We start from the raw sequence: 20,621 nt of genomic DNA, 5'->3' as shown, positions 1-20,621 counted from the left end.
CATGGAGGCTATCTCCATTTCAATCTTCCGTCCCATTCTTACGGCGCAATGATACAACTATTTGAACTCTCCGGAATGCGTGAGGTATCACGCCGCATTTGAAGGCGTTTTCAAAACAGCCAAGTTCCGATACCCGGATTATCGTTTTGCATAGTTCATATTCTTTTGTTATATTCCGTACCACTCGTTTATTTTTAATCCTCGTACAAAAACCACCCATTTGCTAAATACAATTCTAGCTGAAGCGCACTTCAGCTATGCATTCACCACTGCAAAAATGTCAAAGGAAATCGACACGCCCAGCGTGCATGGAGGCTATCTCCATTTAAATCTTCCGTCACATTCTTACGGCGCAATGATACAACTTTTTGAACTCTCCGGAATGCGTGAGGTATCACGCCGCATGTGAAGGCGTTTTCAAAACTGCCAAGTTCCGATTATCGGAGAATCGTTTTGCATAGTTCATATTATTTTGTTATATTTCTTACCACTTGTTTATTTTAATCCTCCTATAAAAACCACCCATTTGCTAAATACAATTCTAGCTGGAGCGCACTTCAGCTATGCATTCACCACTGCAAAAATGTCAAAGGAAATCGACACGCCCAGCGTGCATGGAGGCTATCTCCATTTAAATCTTCCGTCACATTCTTACGGCGCAATGATACAACTTTTTGAACTCTCCGGAATGCGTGAGGTATCACGCCGCATGTGAAGGCGTTTTCAAAACTGCCAAGTTCCGTTATCGGAAGAATCGTTTTGCATAGTTCATATTATTTTGTTACAATTTCTTACCACTTGTTTAATTATAATCCTCCTATAAAAACCACCCATTTGCTAATACAATTCTAGCTGGAGCGCACTTCAGCTATGCATTCACCACTGCAAAAATGTCAAAGGAAATCGACACGCCCAGCGTGCATGGAGGCTATCTCCATTTAAATCTTCCGTCACATTCTTACGGCGCAATGATACAACTTTTTGAACTCTCCGGAATGCGTGAGGTATCACGCCGCATGTGAAGGCGTTTTCAAAACTACCAAGTTCCGTTATCGGAAGAATCGTTTTGCATAGTTCATATTATTTTGTTACCATTTCTAACCACTTGTATAATTATAACACTCCTATAAGAACCACCCATTTGCTACATACAATTCTAGCTGAAGCGTACTTAAGCGCATTCATGACTGCAAAAATGTTAACGGAAATCGAAAAGGCCAGCGTGCATGGAGGCTATCTCCAATTAAATCTTCCGTCACATTCTTACGACGCAATGATACAACTATTTGAACTCTCCGGAGCGCACTTCAGCTATGCATTCACCACTGCAAACATTTCAGAGGAAATCGACAAGCCCAGCGAGCATGGAGGCTATCTCCATTTAAATCTTCCGTCACATTCTTACGGCGCAATGATACAACTATTTGAACTCTCCGGAATGCGTGAGGTATCACGTCGCATGTGAAGGCGTTTTCAAAACTGCCAAGTTCCGTTATCGGAATAATCGTTTTGCGTAGTTCATATTATTTTGTTACCATTTCTAACCACTTGTTTAATTATAATCCTCCTATAAAAACCACCCATTTGCTAAGTACAATTCTAGCTGGAGCGCACTTCAGCTATGCATTCACCACTGCAAAAATGTCAAAGGAAATCGACACGCCCAGCGTGCATGGAGGCTATCTCCATTTAAATCTTCCGTCACATTCTTACGGCGCAATGATACAACTTTTTGAACTCTCCGGAATGCGTGAGGTATCACGCCGCATGTGAAGGCGTTTTCAAAACTGCCAAGTTCCGTTATCGGAAGAATCGTTTTGCATAGTTCATATTATTTTGTTACCATTTCTAACCACTTGTATAATTATAACACTCCTATAAGAACCACCCATTTGCTACATACAATGGGCCTGTTGCAAACTTTTGCTAGAGCAAAACTAAGAGTTGTTTCTTATAGATAATGCCTCAAAAATCACGATGAGCGCATCGGCAAACTCTGAAATGCACTCATAACTCCACAATCTGCGTAAGAAATTTGCGGTTTTTTGAGCTTCCCGCTTCAAAAACGATACTACGGCACAGGTGAACATTTTGTAAGAGGAGTCGTTCCATCGTCGGCAATAATCATCATAGCCGACGCCAATCCGCCAAAACACGTTTGATGGGACGAGATAACACCTGAACTGGATTAGACCAGATAACAATCGGTGTGTTAACGTTCATATTTTCCACGCCCGAATTGATTGACCTTGAACTCTCCTTGAATTACGCGCGGAACTGCGTGCAAGCGTCGGCCATGATGAATATCGCCGACGATGGAGCGACTCCTCTAACAAAATGTTCACCTGTGCCGTAGTATCGTTTTTGAAGCGGGAAGCTTAAAAAAACGCAAATTTCTTACGCAGATTGTGAAGTTATGAGTGCATTTCAGACTTTGCCGATGCGCTCATCGTGATTTTTGAGGCATTATCTACAAGAAACAACTCTTATTTTTGCTCTAGCAAAAGTTTGCAACAGGCCCATTCTAGCTGAAGCGTACTTAAGCGCATTCATGACTGCAAAAATGTTAACGGAAATCGAAAAGGCCAGCGTGCATGGAGGCTATCTCCAATTAAATCTTCCGTCACATTCTTACGACGCAATGATACAACTATTTGAACTCTCCGGAATGCGTGAGGTATCACGCCGCATTTGAAGGCGTTTTCAGATCAGTGAAGTTCCGATACCCCGATTATCGTTTTGCATAGTTCATAGTATTTTGTTTTCATTTCTAACCACTTGTTTATTTATGATCCTCCTATAAAAATTACCCATTTGCTATATACAATTCTAGCTGTAGCGCACTTCAGCTATGCATTCACCACTGCAAAAATGTCAAAGGAAATCGACAAGCCCAGCGTGCATGAAGGCAGGCCCGCCACAAGGGGGGATACTGGGTCCCTGGTACCGGGACCCGTGTTACCCGTGAAAAACCACTACGAATTCACATGCAACACTTGTTTCGTAAGAAAAAACGAAAATATTACCCTAACAATTTCGCAAAAGGTGAATAGATTTTCAGAAACACACTGGGGCACTGTAGAATTCTTCTTAAATTTTCAAAGAAGTATACTTCTTGGAAAATTTCTATCTATTTTCAAGATTTTCAATACAGACGCCGACAGACAGATATTTTTAGTAACTGCGTTTCATTTTCTTCCGTCGTCAGATGCTAAGAGTCTCCGGTCTGGGCATCCTCGACTTCAATGGCTCATGGCTCAACTCCCTTGCCATAGACAAACGAAGGGGGAGTCCAGGGGGGCCGGGCCCTTTTAGAAGTGAAAATAGTATCATATGCCCCCCCCCCCCCAAATAAAAAAAAATAATAATAAAAATTTTCCAGATGTTTTGAATGCAACAATTCGCAAGTATTTTGTGCCGAAAGTAGAAAAAAAAAAATAATTATTCCGCAGAAATTGATGGAAAAATTCTTTATGGAAGCTTCACAATGCGTCCGATTAGTCGTATAAATTCTAAAATTTCTCGAGGGATGCCCCTCGGACCCCCTCCCCTCCGGGCTTGGGGCCCGGACCTTAAAACTGGTACCAGGGCCCGAAGTTGGATGTGGCAGGCCTTAATGGATGAATTACATTTGCGGAGAAGAAGAAACTTGCTTGTTGTGTGGCGTTGAGATTGATCTGAATTAAAGTTAATTAATTATGATAGTTAAAAATAAGTTCTGTCCGCCGTTATGAATGGTGAATACCCTCCCTGCCTTTCTTCAAAGAAGAAACTGTTCTTTCCTAGATTATGGGCGTAAAGAGCCAAGAAAATAATAGAAAAGTACGGATTATAGCTCCATGAAGTGGCCACAGAAGTTGTGGTTAAATCAGCAATAAGGAGAGGAGTTTTACAGAAAGTTGAGCGTTTCTTGCATACCCGCCTCTACGAACAGACTATACGGAAAAAGTGATAATGGGTGGGAGAATCACGAAAATAACTATCTCCAACTTCCAATTTCATTTCGATCAGAATCGCGAAAAACGCTTGGAGAAACGGGTTTTGCCGATTTTTCACGACATAAAGTTGGTGCGTTTGAAATACATTGAATTTTAAAATTTTTCAGGGATTATCAAATTTGTCTGAAAATGGGTTCTCATGCTTTTCTCTCATGATTTCCCGACGTCTATAATATCGCTCGGATCGGCAATGAGCCGGACCGTTCAAGCATTACGTAGGGAATTTTGGCCGACTTCTTGTGACACCCCCAGTCGCTCACCTCTACCCTCTTGTGAGGCACCCGTAAGACAACTTTTCACCCCCTCCCCCACTACGTTACTCACGACTGGCCTGACTTCCCCCTCCCTACAACAATGAAGCTTAAAGCGTGAGAAATGACTGAAACAAATAGACCGCGGTTGGCAGAAAGGAACCAAGCCACATCAGCTATTGCCAAATTTAACTGGGCAATTTCATATTTTACTAAAGAACGTTAGTGCGGATTCCTTTGAAAATTTTAAGAAATTTGTTTTGTACTATGGAGAAAATTCACTGTTTGCACGAAAATCCGCACGACCGTTTTCATGTAAAAAATTAAATTTCCCAGTTAAATTTGGCAATAGCTGATGTGGCTTAGTTCCTTTCTGTTTAACGCGGTCCAAATGCCTTTTTACTAACTGTGAATTGCCTTCTTTTCTCTTCTTTGTGAATGGGGAGGCTTTGAAATTCTGCTTGTGAAACATGCATCAAAACGCTTTAATCCGCAGCTTGCCGACTGGTCCATTCCCAAAATTGAAACTGCCAGTACCTTCGGTTTTCTTCTCAATGACGCAATTGGGCGGCAAATGCGACGCGACGCGATGCGACGACGCGGCGGAGCGGGTAACACTTGGCAAGCGGCGCGCATCGGGCGAGCTTGGACGAGCGACCAGCGCCGAATTACGGGTTCGGCCAACTTCCGAGTCCACCTGATGCAACGCGCTTTCATAATGCGACGCATCCATGCGTGTTACGCGGCCCACCCCACGGCTCGCCGAGAGGCAAAAAACGCCGTATTAGATTTCCAACGTTGCGATTCCCTTAAATGTAATGAAAATTTCCACGAGATCTTGTACGTATTTACCTTCCACTTTTTCGGAAAATTTTATCCCCGGGTTGAGCTACTGAGAGTATCTGAAAATTCAAAGGAAAATAACCATAACTTCCCTTAAAAAGCAATTTTTCACAAGAGGAAAATTTGGCAACATTGGAATCTGTGCACGACATTCTTGCTTATAGCACGGTAGAATTCATGTGCGGGACTTAGTTGCACAATAAGAGCCCTACATTGTGCCCGATAACGCGCTGATAATTGCCCTTCGCGGGCGGTTTTAATTGACGGGGGTGAAGTCCCTGCGCGGGCGTCGATGACGTCATGGGGGTTGTCCTCGTGACCAGTGCAAGCTCCGGTCCCAACCCGATGCTGCCCGAGTTACACTTTGAAACGAAAATATTGAAATGAAGTTGCAATTCACAGCAATAAAACAACACCTTTCGCACCGAAAATCTGCAATATTTTTACATCATCTAGTCAATACATGCCGATTTTGAACGAATAATGAAAAGAGTCCCATGTACCTGGGAGAAAGATGGGCATTTTGCAATGCAAAGAAAACTTGCAAATGACAGGAGCCCCTTCAATTAGTAGATAGGCAACCAACACAACACCCCTATGCAGTTGAAATGAATTGACTGTGTACTGTGTAGGTAATCGCAATGTATTGTAACGGAGCTACTCGCATGGCTGAGCTCCTGAACCACTTAACTCAAGTATAGCAAAGTTTTACAATCATTATAAGACGGAAAAGTTTTGCCTTGACACACATATTGTATCAAAATCGTTTATGAGCTGTAAATATACTTACATTTCAAGGTTGCAACCTTAAACAAGCAAGATGAAATTCAATAATTGTTTTAAAATTTCTGCACCTAGGTACTTCATTTTTTAGGGGAAAAACTCTACATCATGGATTAAGATTTTCGCATGATGACCGTGGAAAGGTGAAGGTGAATCAGAGAAAATTTCAAGCTACTGTGTTGTTTTCCTTTTTCAAGAGAACGTAAGATAGGAGAAATTTTGAGATTATAAAGTTGAGATACGTCATTTTGAGTTTAGTCACTAAACACCAGCTTTTCTTTTCTCAAGCTATAGGATACTCAATTCTCTGAACAAGAATTTTCCATGAGAGCAATAGGGCTTGGGAGGCTTAAAGATAACCAACCAAACCATAAACAACTCCTGAGACTGGCACCCCTGGCTTATTACCTGGACATTTTTAGAGCCAAACTCCTCTTTACATTTACCCCGGGGATAAAATGCATAAGCTGTCTCAAATTCAACTGGAATCTATATGATCTGCCTTCCTTTCAGCTTAAACTAATTCACACAATAAATAAGAGTTTCCAACCGCCTGAATTTCAATAAAAAATTATATAACAACGACCACAACACTGAAATGCACTGACGCTTTTTTAAAAAAAATAATACTTTTAAAAGATAACAAAAGGGATTTTTGACGCATCTTCAATCTGTGATGCCCATTCAAAAATTACAAATAAACTAAAAAAGATAACAATTTGAACTTGAAAGAAATTCAGTCACCAACAATAACAAAAGTGAAAGTCACTAAACACACATCTTGATTTACAACATGGCAGCTTGTTTATCACATTCTATTTTTTTCTCAGAAAAACCAACGGACATGGTTTTTTGTAAGATTTTCTGCTTTTTTTGCATTTTGACCAGAATGATCTGTGAGGATTTTGAACAATAGAGCTAACTGGTCTTCTTTCAAAATAAATAAAATAAAACGACAGAAGCGATTCAGAGACATAGCAATCAAGATGCAAGTTCTGCAACTTCCACTCATCAATAGATATAGCTACAGTAAAAAAATATATAAGAGAGAAATCACTTACCTATTGACGGTTGAAAACTGACGAAACCTCCATACGTTCATTTCATGGCACATAAAGACTAGAGCTCCTGAGTCTTGCATGTTTGGCTAAAATTAAAAACCTTTACAAGGTGCTCTCTATCTGTCATCTCTCTTTGTTTGACTCTTTCAAAGTTTGTACACTAAAGTCTTGGAGCTGAGTCATGCGACACTTTCCATCATAGGATGTGTTAGAATAATGGTTCATACAGACATCCCACTCCAATGACTCGATAGAGCTCCGGTCACTGGGGTTGCTCGACAAATCATTAGAAGATATGGTTGCAAGCGTCGTTGCATAGTCACTCTGAACACAACTGGTTGCTGATAAACCTGAGAAAAAGAGAATTTTAGCCTAAGATGATGAAATATTGAGGTTGCAATAAAATAACCAAAGTTCTACGCATTGTGATGCCTGTATTTTTAATGTAGGCAATTTTAGATACATGAACTGATACTGACCATATATTCAAGGCTGTACTTCCTAGTAACACATACTGTATGCTACTGACATCTGTGATAAATTTAAAAGAAATGCAGAACATTTAAAAGTATTGGAGAAATTATACTTAGGCATACATTTTTTCAGTAACAGCACATATATTATGAAAAATCTCAATTTTATAAGCTAATTTTGCTTTCTCAAAGAGATTCGTGGATTAAAATGAAGTCAAAGTAATGCCAAATTGCAGATCTTTCAGTGTCTTGTTCATTTTGAAAGTATAGTTGGTATCCAAAAATTACAGGGATAACTTGAATTAGTCTTTCAAGTAAACACAGGAAAAATTAAACTCACCTTCGTTTTCCCACTCCAGGTCGAGGGAACTTGGAGGCGAGTCTAATGCCAGATAATGATTTGTTAATACTCCAGATTTCATTTTCAATAGCTGTTTCGCATCCAAAGTAAGAATCATATCCCTGAAAAAAAGATAAAAAAAATTATACCTACCGAACGATAAGATATTTTCTTTAGGACACAAGAGCCAGACGGATGTTTTCAGTCATGTCACCATTTTTGATAATTCATTTTCTTAAAAAAATGAGTGAGTTGAACTCCCGGTAATTCTTTTGGATGTTTTGTACTCGAAGTAACTGCAAAAATCGGTTTTTGAAGTTGCCAAAATCTGGACTCATTTGAAGTATATTTTGGGTGATCTGACATGACATAGGCAGCCCCTCATGGGCGTCTGCGTACATTGACTGGCTGGAGCCCAGCCGAACACATAGCCTAGTTAAGTCATCACGACTGTCGGCCATTGGCTAGTCAGATTTTAATCAGCTTTTTCTCCTCTTGGAAACACTGGTTTAATGGAATGTTTGGTTTTGTCCACATTTTACGTTGGGAATAACTATCAGATTGGCTGCAGAAATGCTGTACCACTGACTCATTGTTGGTTGTGGTTATAATATTCTGAATCACTAAACTAAAATAAAATCCAGCCACCTCCAGCAAGAGCAATATTTTTTACAGTTCATATTCAATTTTAATTTTTAGGAGGAGGGCTGATGGATTTTCCCTCAGAGTGGTGGAGGAAGTCACAAAATAGAACTTTCCTATCCACATTAATATAATGGAAAATGAGTCTAAGTGAAACTGACTTACTTTGAGTGGGCCGTTTCTGGTTTCAAATGGCGCAAATCTATCGTTTCATTTTGCCGAAGTACCATCTTTTGTAACTTCTTTCTAGAAGCCTGCAAGTCAAATGAAGACATCTAATTTTAAAAATGACTCAATGAAAAAGGGTATCAAGTTTATGCAACAATAAAAACAACGAAGTGAGTGCTTAAACAAAAAACAACATGCAATTTAGAATGTTTAAGTTATAGTTTTCATAAATATCTCGTCATTGCCTCTAGTAATTTTATAACGTTGGACCTGATAATGATTGCCAGGAAGTTGCAATTGACGTGAAACCAAGCTACCAAAGTGTGGTAATGAATATAGATGACTTTTTTATGATATGAACCTTGCTGTAGGTAATCAACGTAATTTTGAAAATAATTTTTGTGAAAACCATGCAATCTGCAAAACTAATTTATCAGATTAAAAGCAAAAAATCCTGCTTTAGCAAAATGCATATCCGGCCTGTCTCTGCCAGAAATTGCTTTAATCAATTAAGAAGAAATAACGAAAATATACAGAGAGCATGACAGTGCAATAACAAGTTCACATCTCACCTTCAATTGCTCCCAAGATAAAATTGAGCGAGCGCTAATCCCAGAATCAAAGCAATAATGAAACAAATTAATGAAGAATCATTTTCTTTGCTCTATTTGTCCTGGAAAATTAGCGTTTTCTTTGCCACCAGGTAATCCTACAGTAAAATTGATATTGACAACTTGGTAAAAGTTACCTACTTCTTTCCTGACAAATTTTTGGGCCTGTCCTTAAGAATTTTCATGAAATATTGAGAAAAATTCAACGAAATTGATATAATTCAAATATAACTTGTTCTTCTCATGGTGGGTTACTAGGACCTTCAGATGCAGTTTCATCAGTCTGATTGGCATCTTTTCTCTCTTTTGTGTGCCTACTGATTGGAGATTTTCAATTGCAATATTTATTTTAAACCATAGACTCAAAGGAAAAAACAGACTTATGTTTGATCAAATATCAACTCATTTTCCATATCCCAAGGCCTGCACCGCCTATTTCAAGTCATAAAAACATGATTTTTTTAATGCACAGTCCTAGGTTTGAACAAGGATTCTTCCTTCCCTTGGAAAAGATAGTACATCGATAGTTAGGCTAAACAAACTTCTATCTTAATTTCGTCCGTCCCAGATCTTCCTTTTTCCTTTTCATTGAGTCTTATGGAGGAATAGAACTTCAGGCATATTTTTCTCTGTTCAAACTTACTGCAACTTGGTACATTTTTGTTATATTAGGCGCATGTTGAGGTACTGTTAAAACTGAGTACTAGAGAACGCAAGGGTAACCAAAGGAAGAAGGCAATGGAAATTTTTGGTCTTGAAAGTGAGGCAGGGTTGCAGGAGCAAAGAGGGACTTGAATGTCACTTGATATACTTACTTTACCTTTTCTATGCTATATATTTGAAGTTCTTTTGAATTCTGCAATTGTGATATTCGTTATTCTAGTGACGTGATCAGAATGTGACAGAACATATTTCTACCTACAAGATTACACCGAATGAGGGGATAAAGTTAATTATGTCAGCTAAAGAAAGTTGAATGACGTACCGTTTCATGAAAGGAACTCCACTTGATGAGGTCCTGAAGGGTCTCTAAATAAAAATCAAAAGAAAGATTTGTTAGTGTAAATACCATGCAGCATTTTGAAAGATTATAAGCACCTAGGAGAAGTTAGCTCAAATACTTTTCATATGAGCTGACTCATACATGAATGTTTGATATATGGAAACAACAGATTTTATGTGTATTTGCCCTCTGTTGGAATGAATTTCTTCATCTTTTTCAAGATTATTCAGTCATTGACAAAGAGATTAAAATCCAAAAGGCACATTATTATAACAACATTTCTTAGCGGTGATAAATTTCTGATGCTCCTGCTGCACAATTAAATAAGGTCATCAGTGCACGCAGTATAAAGTTTATCAATAAAATACTCACATTTCTGTTGCTTTTAGGTTTCTTGGAATTTTTATTTGAGTATGCGTCTTGATGAGAGATTTTGTAACATATCTGCGTTTACAACACAAAACAAATCAAAAGACAATGGGAGACCAATGCTAAAAACTAAAGTATTCATTTTCAGCCCTGGTTTCCTATTTTCTTGTGTTCTGTTTCATTAAAGTTCTGTTTCATTAAAGTATTTGGGCTATTTCTGTATATCATTCTTATCTAACAATAAGTTTAGGTATTGTTGCGCAAAAGAACAGTATCAGCACTTTAATGAAATCCTTTGATAAAGGCTGAACTGCATAGAGCATGGCACTTATTGAAATGTGAATGGCGTTTTCCTTCTTGAAAATATGGGTTGACAAATTTAAGTGATGATGCTACTTACAGCTCCCTCTGCGTACTGAGACTCAGCTAGCAAGAATTTGAGCTGAAAAAAAGATAAAAATACGTAAGATAAAATTGAACGAACCTATAGCAAAAATTTGTCAAAAAATAAAACTCATTCCCAACATAACCATACATCAAAAAATTCGAACCGTTATCATGGACAGAAGAAACTTCAATAAGCTGTAGATGAACGTGACTATGCCAAAACGGATCATGTAAAATGATATAAATCAAAAGGAACTATCTCCTTTGCAACAAATCATGCTAACACAGTTCTGACTATGTTGCAAGCACATATAGTACACACAGTTCCTTTCGATTATATTCATTGCCACATGCTTTCCTTTGGCATAAGTACATCCAAATATGCTCCAAATATGCCAAAATGCTGCATATACGCTGCTATATCTAAATATGCTACAAGTATATGCATTCATTTGTTCATTTTGAATAATCATCTAGTATTGTTTCCTTTAGTTTCAAAAGAGTTCACAGAGTTTATAAGAACAGTAAAAGTTAGATTCAAAATTTAATGCTGTATTGAGAGGACAAAAGTCCATTCAAACCGACTGAAATGAAAGTTCTGAGTCACTCACTACACATGATTGGCCAGCTATGAAGCCTACATCATTTCGTAAGTCTTACGAAGAGGTGGGGGGATTTTTAGAGCTGAGCATCTTGTGAAAAAAAATAATTTCTTACCTCCACTTCGTCCGTTCTTGGATTGAATGTAGACATATGAATGACAGGATTCCTACAAGCAAGAAAAGTATGGGTATTACATAGAAATACAAAAACAAAACCCTTACATATTCCGATTAGATGAACTAAAATCAACATACAAGTTTTTAAATTAATTTCTTTGCACAGCGACAGCGATAGACCCATTAAGTATCATAATAGCCCAATCTGATTCAAATACAGAACACAGGGTACACTATCTATCAGTTGATGAAAATTAGTATAGATTTTCTTCACCAAACTCATTCATGCCTACCACCTAGCAATTAGTACTCATGCACAGTTATTACAGGAGATTATGACTGAAACAGTCTCAACTCGTATCTAACATTGATCTCTCTTAGAAGTTTCGGATTGGACCACTGCAGAGATCCCTGGGTGTAATTTGTATAGTCCACTAGTTAAATCAATGATCTTTCTCCATGGAAGACAGGAGGCAAGCAAGCACTCTATTACATTCTAGGTTAGCCTACTTCTATACCTGTACTTACGTGATTTTTCAACACTGCTGCCTTGCGCAGCACGGTGAGATCAGGAGGAGGCAGTGCACTCGGGCGCTTTCCTCATAAAGGCGGATTCTTGCCTTTGAGTGAGGCTTTCGCAGAGGTATTAATCGTTTCAATCTCAAAGCTGAGGAAATGCTGTAATGACTGCTAAAGAATTTTTCCGATGTCAAACTCGAGTGGGTAGTACCTGTTACTATTCTGCTACGAGATAATGGCATTCTTTAACTTGCTTCATTGACCGTAACATACTGAAATTAGGAGGTCAAGTTTAAGAGAAAAATTTAATCAGATCAGATGTTCAAATTTCTTTAGAGCTGAGAGTGAGTTTTTAATTAGCAATTTGAAAAGTTAGAGGAGCCAGAGGTATTTTTCTCCCAAATACATTTAGTCAGATGCATAGAAGAACTGTCGCAGTTGCCGGGTCACACTGACTCCGTTGATTCTCTGTTTTTGAATAACCTTAATATGACCACTTATGACCGAAATTGAATGAAAAGTATGAAAGGAATCAATTACCTGCTGGAGCTTCCTTGGAAACTAGTTATGTGACCGAAACACGATCCCATTTTCACGCCCCAAGTGCAGTAAACACACAGATTCAACTAAGTTATTGGTGAAATAAACGGAGAATAAGAGATTGATTTAACGGGTAGAAATATTGATCAGGAAAAGACTACGATGAGGTGATTATATGCTAGTGAAACTGTTCTGATGATAATTTCAGAAAGATTTAAAATTACAAAATTACAAATCCCGAAAGACGGCGAAGTGAAGGGGAGAAAAAATTGTAAACAAACGAAATTATCGTCAGCTGATTTTGGACGCGGCAACGTCGCCTTACGTCAAGATGCGCGCGCGCGCTAAAACAGTATGCGTTGAAAAAAAGAGCGGCAAATTTGAATTAGCGGACTTTCTCAAAAGGTCCGACACTGCATTTTCCATTTGAGTCCTAATATCAGTGAGTGCTACATGATAGAAAGAGATAGAGTTTCTATATCATGCTGTGGAAATGCAAATACGGCTTCATCGCTAGACCGTCTAATTTTGACGTGAGTTTTTTTTTTTTTTTTTTTTTTTTTTTTTTTTACAATTAGGTTTTTTATACAATGCGTCAATTTCTTGTTAAAATTTCAAGAATTTCTTGGGGTAGGCCCCTCAGCCCCCTCCGTATTATGGGGTATTCTGTACTCCCCATCTCCCCCCCCCCCCCGGTGGTAGGGGAACTAGGTTCCCTAGCAAAATGATCTAGGTGCGTCTATGGGCTGGCTGCAGCCAATCGCGCAAGTCGAGAATGCACCAAGCGCGTGTTCAAACTGGGCCCGTTTTGTCGCCAAGCATCCAAGATCCATGATAGCATGCATGTCATTGATTACCTTGAGAAGAACCTTATGCAAAAGCAGGTTAGCTCTACTGAAGATCTAAACCTGTGCGACCGTTGGGTCGTCGGATAATAAATTTAAATAAAAACGTTGTAAGGTCATAACTAAAACCCCTTTTCTATTCAAATTGGCAACCGAGAGTGGACTACACTTGCGCATCTTAAAAACGGACGTCAATGCCACGGCCGTTTAGCTGTGTTACTGCACTTCCAGATAGTAAGATAGTCTCTGTGTCACGCTCTTTCCAGGCACCCGTCGCATGATTAGATATAGAAACTTTATCGGGATCAATCATTCAGGTAAGACAATACATCGGTAGCCCTTGCTTTGCACAGTTTAAATATTTTCTCAGGTTTCTATTTACCCTTCTCATTCAGATGTAATATTTGCTGAACAAATAGTTAATCCTTGTGGGGGGGGGGGGGGGTCCGATTTTACTAATACGGTCTCAAAAGTGACGGTTGGTGACCTATGACAATTTGGAATAAAAAAAAAAAAAAAAAAAAAAAAAAAAAAAGATCCTTGCTGCAAATCTAGTATATTATGAAAACCATTTACTTTTCCAATGATTTGAAAGTATGCTCTTGAGAGTGTGAGAAAGTGTTCAACATCGGTAGCTAAAAAATCGATATATTTTGCCTCAAATAAGGATTTTTGCTGTACATACCGAACAATATCAGTTTTCACCTCAGGAGACACTTTGCATTGTTCCATCACATAAGTCTTTAAGGACTTCGGTAAGGGAAGAAGTTGATTAAGGAAAAACCATGAATACCTACAGCTCTCAGTTTTCAAAATCCATCACCACGATGTTTTGAGCATTATCAGTGAAGCAGGAAGTTTTGTTTTTTTCAAATGCATAAATATGTAAGAATATCTCTTTCCGCATACTTAATGACACTAAGCTCACAATGCATGATGTAGTAGGTGATTGCGATTCTATAACTAGTACTCTTCTACTTGTCAAGCACTCAGACTCAAATACTTTACTTTGTTGAATTGATCTATCATGTACGTTCAAAAAAAAAATGAGTGTTATGTGTGAAGGAATAAGCGATAGCACTTTAATCGTTTTGAAAATACATCAGAGAGGGTGAGTGATTTAGCTTGCGAATCTGTTGAAGAGATGTGATATGAGTCAGCTTTTGATGGAAGGATTTTAAGTGGTGAATCGAACGTCAGAATATGAGTCAAAAATTGAAAATGCCACCATATATTTGCATTTTTCCACCAACTTTACCAAGCAAAAGTTGCCATTGTTGTTGTTGTGTTGTTTTCCGTGGTAAAATCAGGAATTTCTAAGAGCTGTACGGCCACATAGGATGCTCGAGGAATGATGGGTGTCAGTGTAAGCGGTTCTTAGCAACCATTATTACTTATTATTAGTAAAAACTCATCCTCTCTTAACCGCACATCACACGGATGACGGAATACCGCGACGGTTAGAGTAGTCTAAGCGCCTTCAATTTTTTGCATATGCGACACGGACATCCACTAAGTATGAATAGATGTATCACTCAGGCGCTGGTTACATACCGCGTCGTCGCCCGCCAAAATGTGCTGGATGAGGTACAATCTGTTAGCGCTTTCGCCCGTTTCCATTTACGAGTGAAACACATAGGAGTTTCTACGGTCATATCGATTCAATATCGATTCTAGTCCACTGTGACGCTACGGTAGAAGGTGAAGAAAACCATCCTTCTCTCTGCATTCTTTTAACCAAATCTTTTATTTCTTTGCATTAAAAAAACGAAAAAAAAATACTCCGCATTCTGTATACATGCCCATTGACGTGGCAAAAACATATACTCTATGGACAATCTTAAACCTAGGTTACGCGACTGAACGTGAATATCTGAGTAAAATGTCGATACCTGGGCGAAAATTTAAAATAGGGAGCATTTCAGGGTGAAAAAAATCGAAAGATCAAGTTCATAATTTCCCCCGGAAGTTGTGTTTTCTCAATTCTGGACGATTTCTAGTATCTAAAAACGATTATGGTCCAAATGTCTTCGGATTTTTTTTTTTTTTTTACCTAGTTTTCCCTATTCAAATTTCAGCTATTTGTGACGGTCGTGAGTTTCGAAACAAAAACGCAGCACGTGCCGCCATCTTTGGGAACGAACAAATGAGCACCAGATATCTAGCTTGGCTCATACCCATTAACAAATGGCATGCATGATTTCAATGAAAAACATTTCAAAATAAAGAGAACGAGCGTGACAGTCGCGTGAGTTCCCAAGTGAACGAAATTACTTGCCAACTGATGTTGTTGTGGTTCACCAAAAACTTCAACCTGCTGATGAAAAATGCTTTCTCCCACTTCAGAGCATTCTCAGGCAACACCGACGCCGACCGGATTTCATTTGCCCTACTTATACACGCTTTTAGGTACGAGCATTTGTCTCTATAGTCTATCAGTGACGGTCGTGAGTAAACTTTTTCGAACGATCTTATCCGCTCGTAGTCGAATTGCTTATACTGCGGATTTCTTATCTTCACTTTATTGTTTTACGATGGAGAAACGTTTTTAACTATTTAATGATGTGTAAGTTCTCGAACAACTTACTCTTTGGGTTGTAACAGTGCAAGCTACGAGCCATGGGATACGGGACGGTCGTGAGTTTGACACTATTCAAAGGGTAAGAGATCACAAAAATATTAATATTAGGCAATTTTTCAATGCACGTTTTTAGAAAAAAGGGTTTTCTCCACATTTAAGCCAAAAAATTGGAGTGGAACATAACATATTCATATGCTAATAAGAGACAATAAGGGACAAGAATGTCCCCTATCGGTTCCCAATTGGACTATATTTTACAATGAGAAACTACAATTTTGGGCTCATTTCAAAAACACCATATCGACGGTGAAACTACCAAACCACGTATCTCGTTTGCGGTGTTTAAAAATCTACGCTCGCATTTTATTTTTTCGAAGTAGACCAAATCAATATCATTCCTTGAAATTTTCACAGAATTTTCTCCGCACGAAGAGGAAAAATCACAGAAATTTTCAAGACTGGACATTAAGTAGTTTTTCATTTAAAAAATAAAGTATGATAGGAAGTCTGCGACGTCGCAAACCGAGATACGTGGTTTGGTAGTTTCACCGTCGATATGTGCCATTAGTTTATCTTTGCAGGGAGGTACTTTCACGGATGGGTCAGACATTTTAGTTCCTTTTTGTAAAATGATGCCTAGTTCGGACCTTGGTACCGGCCCTCACGACAATTCGGAGTTTTTCGGTTCATATTTATCATCTTCAAGACGCTGGCGCTGCATGGTAATAATTGAATGTATTTAAATCTTCAGGTTACATCGCTAACATAAATTCCGATCTGTTGGGAAAATGTCGCTATCGGAAGATCCATTGAAACTGGTCCCATGGGTGCGGATGGATGAGCTGGTGGCATTGCTTCTTAACGACATTCCTACCTCATTAAATGTAAGTGTGTTTATGCCAGTGGCGCTGCGTAATGAAGTTTCACTTTACCTTTACATAAAAAAAATTCTACCCCCCCCCCCCTCCAATCCACCCACACCTACCATCCGATTAAAAACCCACACGACTATTTTCTTATGTATGTCCTTTTATTCGCCATATTTCCTCTCATATCACCATGTAATTGTCTTTAAACATTTTTTGGATTTTAGTTTGATTTCTTATCTTTTCAGATGCACCATGGTAAGTTGAAAGGTCCTTACACTTTTTTGAGTTTTCTTGATCTCTAGAATGTCTTGAAAACTGATTTCAGGTGTATGGAAAAATTCAAACAGCTCTAAAATGGAGAACCTCAGCAGCCTCCAGGACGTGTTCACATATACGCAACCAACGTTGAACGGTTTGAGGACGGGGCCATCGTCGCAATTTATAAGTCAACGGTAAGTTGTCGCAAAAAAAATCCTCGATTCGAGAAGATCTACATACATATATGTTCGAGTTGTTTTAAACATCTTAAATTACAGCACCGATAAACATCCCTTGAGTATATAGTCAGACCGTAGCAGAGGTGTCAAAAGGTCCATATCTACTGCACTGAAATGGGATCCTTGGTTGCCTGGTAGGGAAGCCCCGGGGATTGGTCTCCTTGGTTGCCAGGTGGGGCATCCTCGGGGGCTGGGTTCTTTGGTTGCCAGGAGGGGCAGCCCCGGAGATTTGGCTCCTTGGTTGCCAGGAGGGGCAGCCCCGGGGTTGGGTCTCTTGCACCTGGCAACCAAGGAGCCCAACCCCCGGGGTGCCGCACCTGGCGACCAAGGAGCCCTACTTCTGGGGCTGCCCCACCAGGCAACCAAGGAGCCCAACCCCCGGGAGAGCCCCACCTGGCAACCAAGGAGCCCATTTCCAAATTAATAAAAATTGTATCTTTCTCTTTAAAGACAGACTGACTGCTTAGCGCTTCTTTAATGAGAACGTATAAGAACTTTCCCGCTTGTTTATTCATTTCATGAGTCAACCGGTTACTTCATTGTGTTCAATTTTGCATTTTTCACTCGGTGCGATTTATCAAAAATGCCCGTTATCTCAATGCAATTGTTGAAATGCTACATCTGTTCGGGCGCAGGAATACTTCTACTGGGTAGCAGTGCATTCGTTCACAGCGGACACTCAAGTGTTGACGGATGCCCTAACGACGACGAGGAGGATAGATTGGCACTCGCCCAAGTTGGCGATTTGCTTCAACGGGTCTCCCGAGGAGTTGCGTCCCTTCATCGACGAGTGTCGGGCTCGCTACGCGCTCGACGTCGTATTCGACGACCACCTGCCCGAGAAGCAATGGAAAACCCTCGACCAGCTCAGCTCCTGCAGTTACACGTAAGTCGCAACCATCGACGTGGACGAATTCCCTAGAGTACTTTTTGTTTTAGAGTCGTAATATAATGTAATGAGCTATGCCGTGCTTATAAAGGAGGAACGCCGTATGAACATTCGAGAGTTGCTAAATTTTCTTCGATAAAATGTTTATTTTTGAGCAGGGCCGGATTTACCTACTTGCCGCCCATGGGCCGCTTGTATTTTGCCGCCCCCTTCTCATTCGTTTTGAAACATCAATAAAAACCGTCAAGTGAACGTGCCGGAGAGGGAGGGGTGCATAAGACGCGTTTACTCGTGTTGGACACTTTTTTTTGCGAAAGCCCTGTCAACACTACTAGCAAAAGTTAACGGAAGTTTGCGCGAAAGTTAAATTCCATAAACTTGTCTCTGTGTTGAAACGGCCTTTCATTATTTATAAGAAATGAACGAAAACATTATGAAAGAACAAACATAAATGTGGTTTAATCATTTTAACTTCCGCCGCAGCGCTGCCACTGCACTGTGTTTGGCGCAATGCGTGAAGTATTCCTACGGTCTTGTAGGCGCTATGCGTGAAGTATTCCTACGGTCTTGTAGGCGCTATGCGTGAAGTATTCCTACGGTCTTGTAGGCGCTATGCGTTTCACACCGACCGGTCGGTGCTGAACGCAGTGAACGCACTGTGTTGGACGCAATGCGTGAAGTATTCATGCAGTCTTGTAGGCGTCAACATGTGGTATACGGTATACTTCCGACCGCGTCGCGCCGAGGGCTTCTCCTTTTCATCTTATCAAATCCTCGTCATGATTGCTCTCTGAGCCGCGCCGTGCGCCGTGCCGTTCCAGGCCAAATTGCGTGTTTGGTCTCTCTCTTAACTCAACTAATTAAGGGTGCTGTCTCTTGTATCACCGAAAAAGTGCGGAAAATTTGCGGTATGAGTGAATTCAGCACTAAAAATCACGAGGGTTTAGCTATTTTACATGAGTTTTGGTTCATTACCGTTGCCAAATTTTTGAAAACCGATGATTTTCTCGAAAAATTGAGGGAACCACAACTCATTCAGGGGGCACTTTTGTAGAAAACTTTATACTTAGAAGCAAGTTATCTTATTATTCACCGTGGAAAACGCTCGTGCTGTCTGACAGTTTAACTTTGAATCACTTTGTACATATACCCCTTTTCCATCCTTTTTCACTCTTTTCATTGGCATATGTCCATTTATTATTTTTTCAGGTGCCCACTGGACGTGCGGCTTGCCCCTCTCGGCACAGAGTCTGTAGGTTTGGTACAGGAGACCTGGGTGGCCAAATACCCCGGCACGGATGAGCACATCGCACGCTTTGTAACTCATAACCCGAGTCTTGGCGTCTATGATATTGCAACAGGGGAGCTCCGTGCCTGGATACTCTGCAATGAGTGCTCTGAGGTAGCACTCCTTTATGTGACAGATGACCACCGGCGCAAGGGTTATGCTCAACTCCTTGTCAATGCACTCAGCGACCAACTCCTTCGAGCAGGAATTATCGCTCAAGCCAGGATACGAGTAGTCAACAAACCCTCCCTCAAACTCTTCAAGACCCTTGGTTTCAACTCGAGCACCGATACCTGGTTTGTTGTTGTTGGCAAAAAATACAATGAGGCTGCCGGCCAATAATGATTATCATTAGCAGCATCGAAGGCTAATAAAGTGCAAAACTATATATCTCCAGTTTGGTGTTTCAAAATCCGTTCCTATTTTATTTTTTTGAAAAGAAACAAGCTAACTTCATAGCTTGCAATCTATACAGCATATTTTGCTGGCAGAGAAGAAAAATCAAGGAAGTGCTCAAGAGAGTAAGTTGACTAGTTTTTCTCGGAACATATAAAATATGACTGGATGTTTGCAACGTCGCAAACAAAGTTACATGATTTCGCACTTTGACTATCGATATAGTACCTATACCAAAAAAGTTTGCCTCAATGTTATTGGTATGGCAAAGAAATTCCATCCATGTAGAAAACTCTAATAAGATCTAAGAGACGAAAATTCCTCACAATAGAGGGTCAATTCTAATTTGTTACTGATGTATTTCTTTAGATTTAATAGTATAAAGTCAAGAAATATTTTGTCAACTTAATGATGCATCTTGCTTGCACTTGGTGACTTTAGAGGACAGTTTGAAAACTAAGTCTCCTGACAAAAGGTGGTTTGTTGTACTGTAGGGGAATCATAAAAATATGGTTTGAGAGGAAATATCTCTCTTCTGAGTGATCTTTC

At 39.7% G+C, this 20,621-nt stretch overlaps 1 protein-coding gene across 2 annotated transcripts; it reads left to right on the top strand.

Moving 5' to 3' along the window:
- The first annotated feature begins 13,744 nt into the window (after nucleotides 1-13,744).
- LOC109038867 (uncharacterized) lies at nucleotides 13,745-20,072 on the top strand. 2 transcript variants are annotated; one of them, XM_072301580.1, is made up of 4 exons: nucleotides 13,745-13,869; nucleotides 16,885-17,017; nucleotides 18,135-18,385; nucleotides 19,598-20,072. In XM_072301580.1, the coding sequence occupies exons 2-4, from the start codon at nucleotides 16,922-16,924 to the stop codon at nucleotides 20,016-20,018; spliced, it is 768 nt and encodes a 255-aa protein (XP_072157681.1). In that variant the 5' UTR covers nucleotides 13,745-13,869; nucleotides 16,885-16,921; the 3' UTR covers nucleotides 20,019-20,072. The 2 variants fall into 2 exon arrangements, with proteins under 2 accessions (XP_072157681.1, XP_072157683.1); XM_072301582.1 differs by lacking the exon at nucleotides 13,745-13,869 and adding an exon at nucleotides 15,990-16,212.
- Nucleotides 20,073-20,621: the final 549 nt, after the last annotated feature.

Source organism: Bemisia tabaci, chromosome 1 (genome assembly GCF_918797505.1).
Source record: "Bemisia tabaci chromosome 1, PGI_BMITA_v3".
NCBI classification, from domain to species: Eukaryota; Metazoa; Arthropoda; class Insecta; order Hemiptera; family Aleyrodidae; genus Bemisia; species Bemisia tabaci.
The sequence above is the reverse complement of the archived record's forward strand: the minus strand, read 5'-3'. Positions and strand labels throughout refer to the sequence as shown.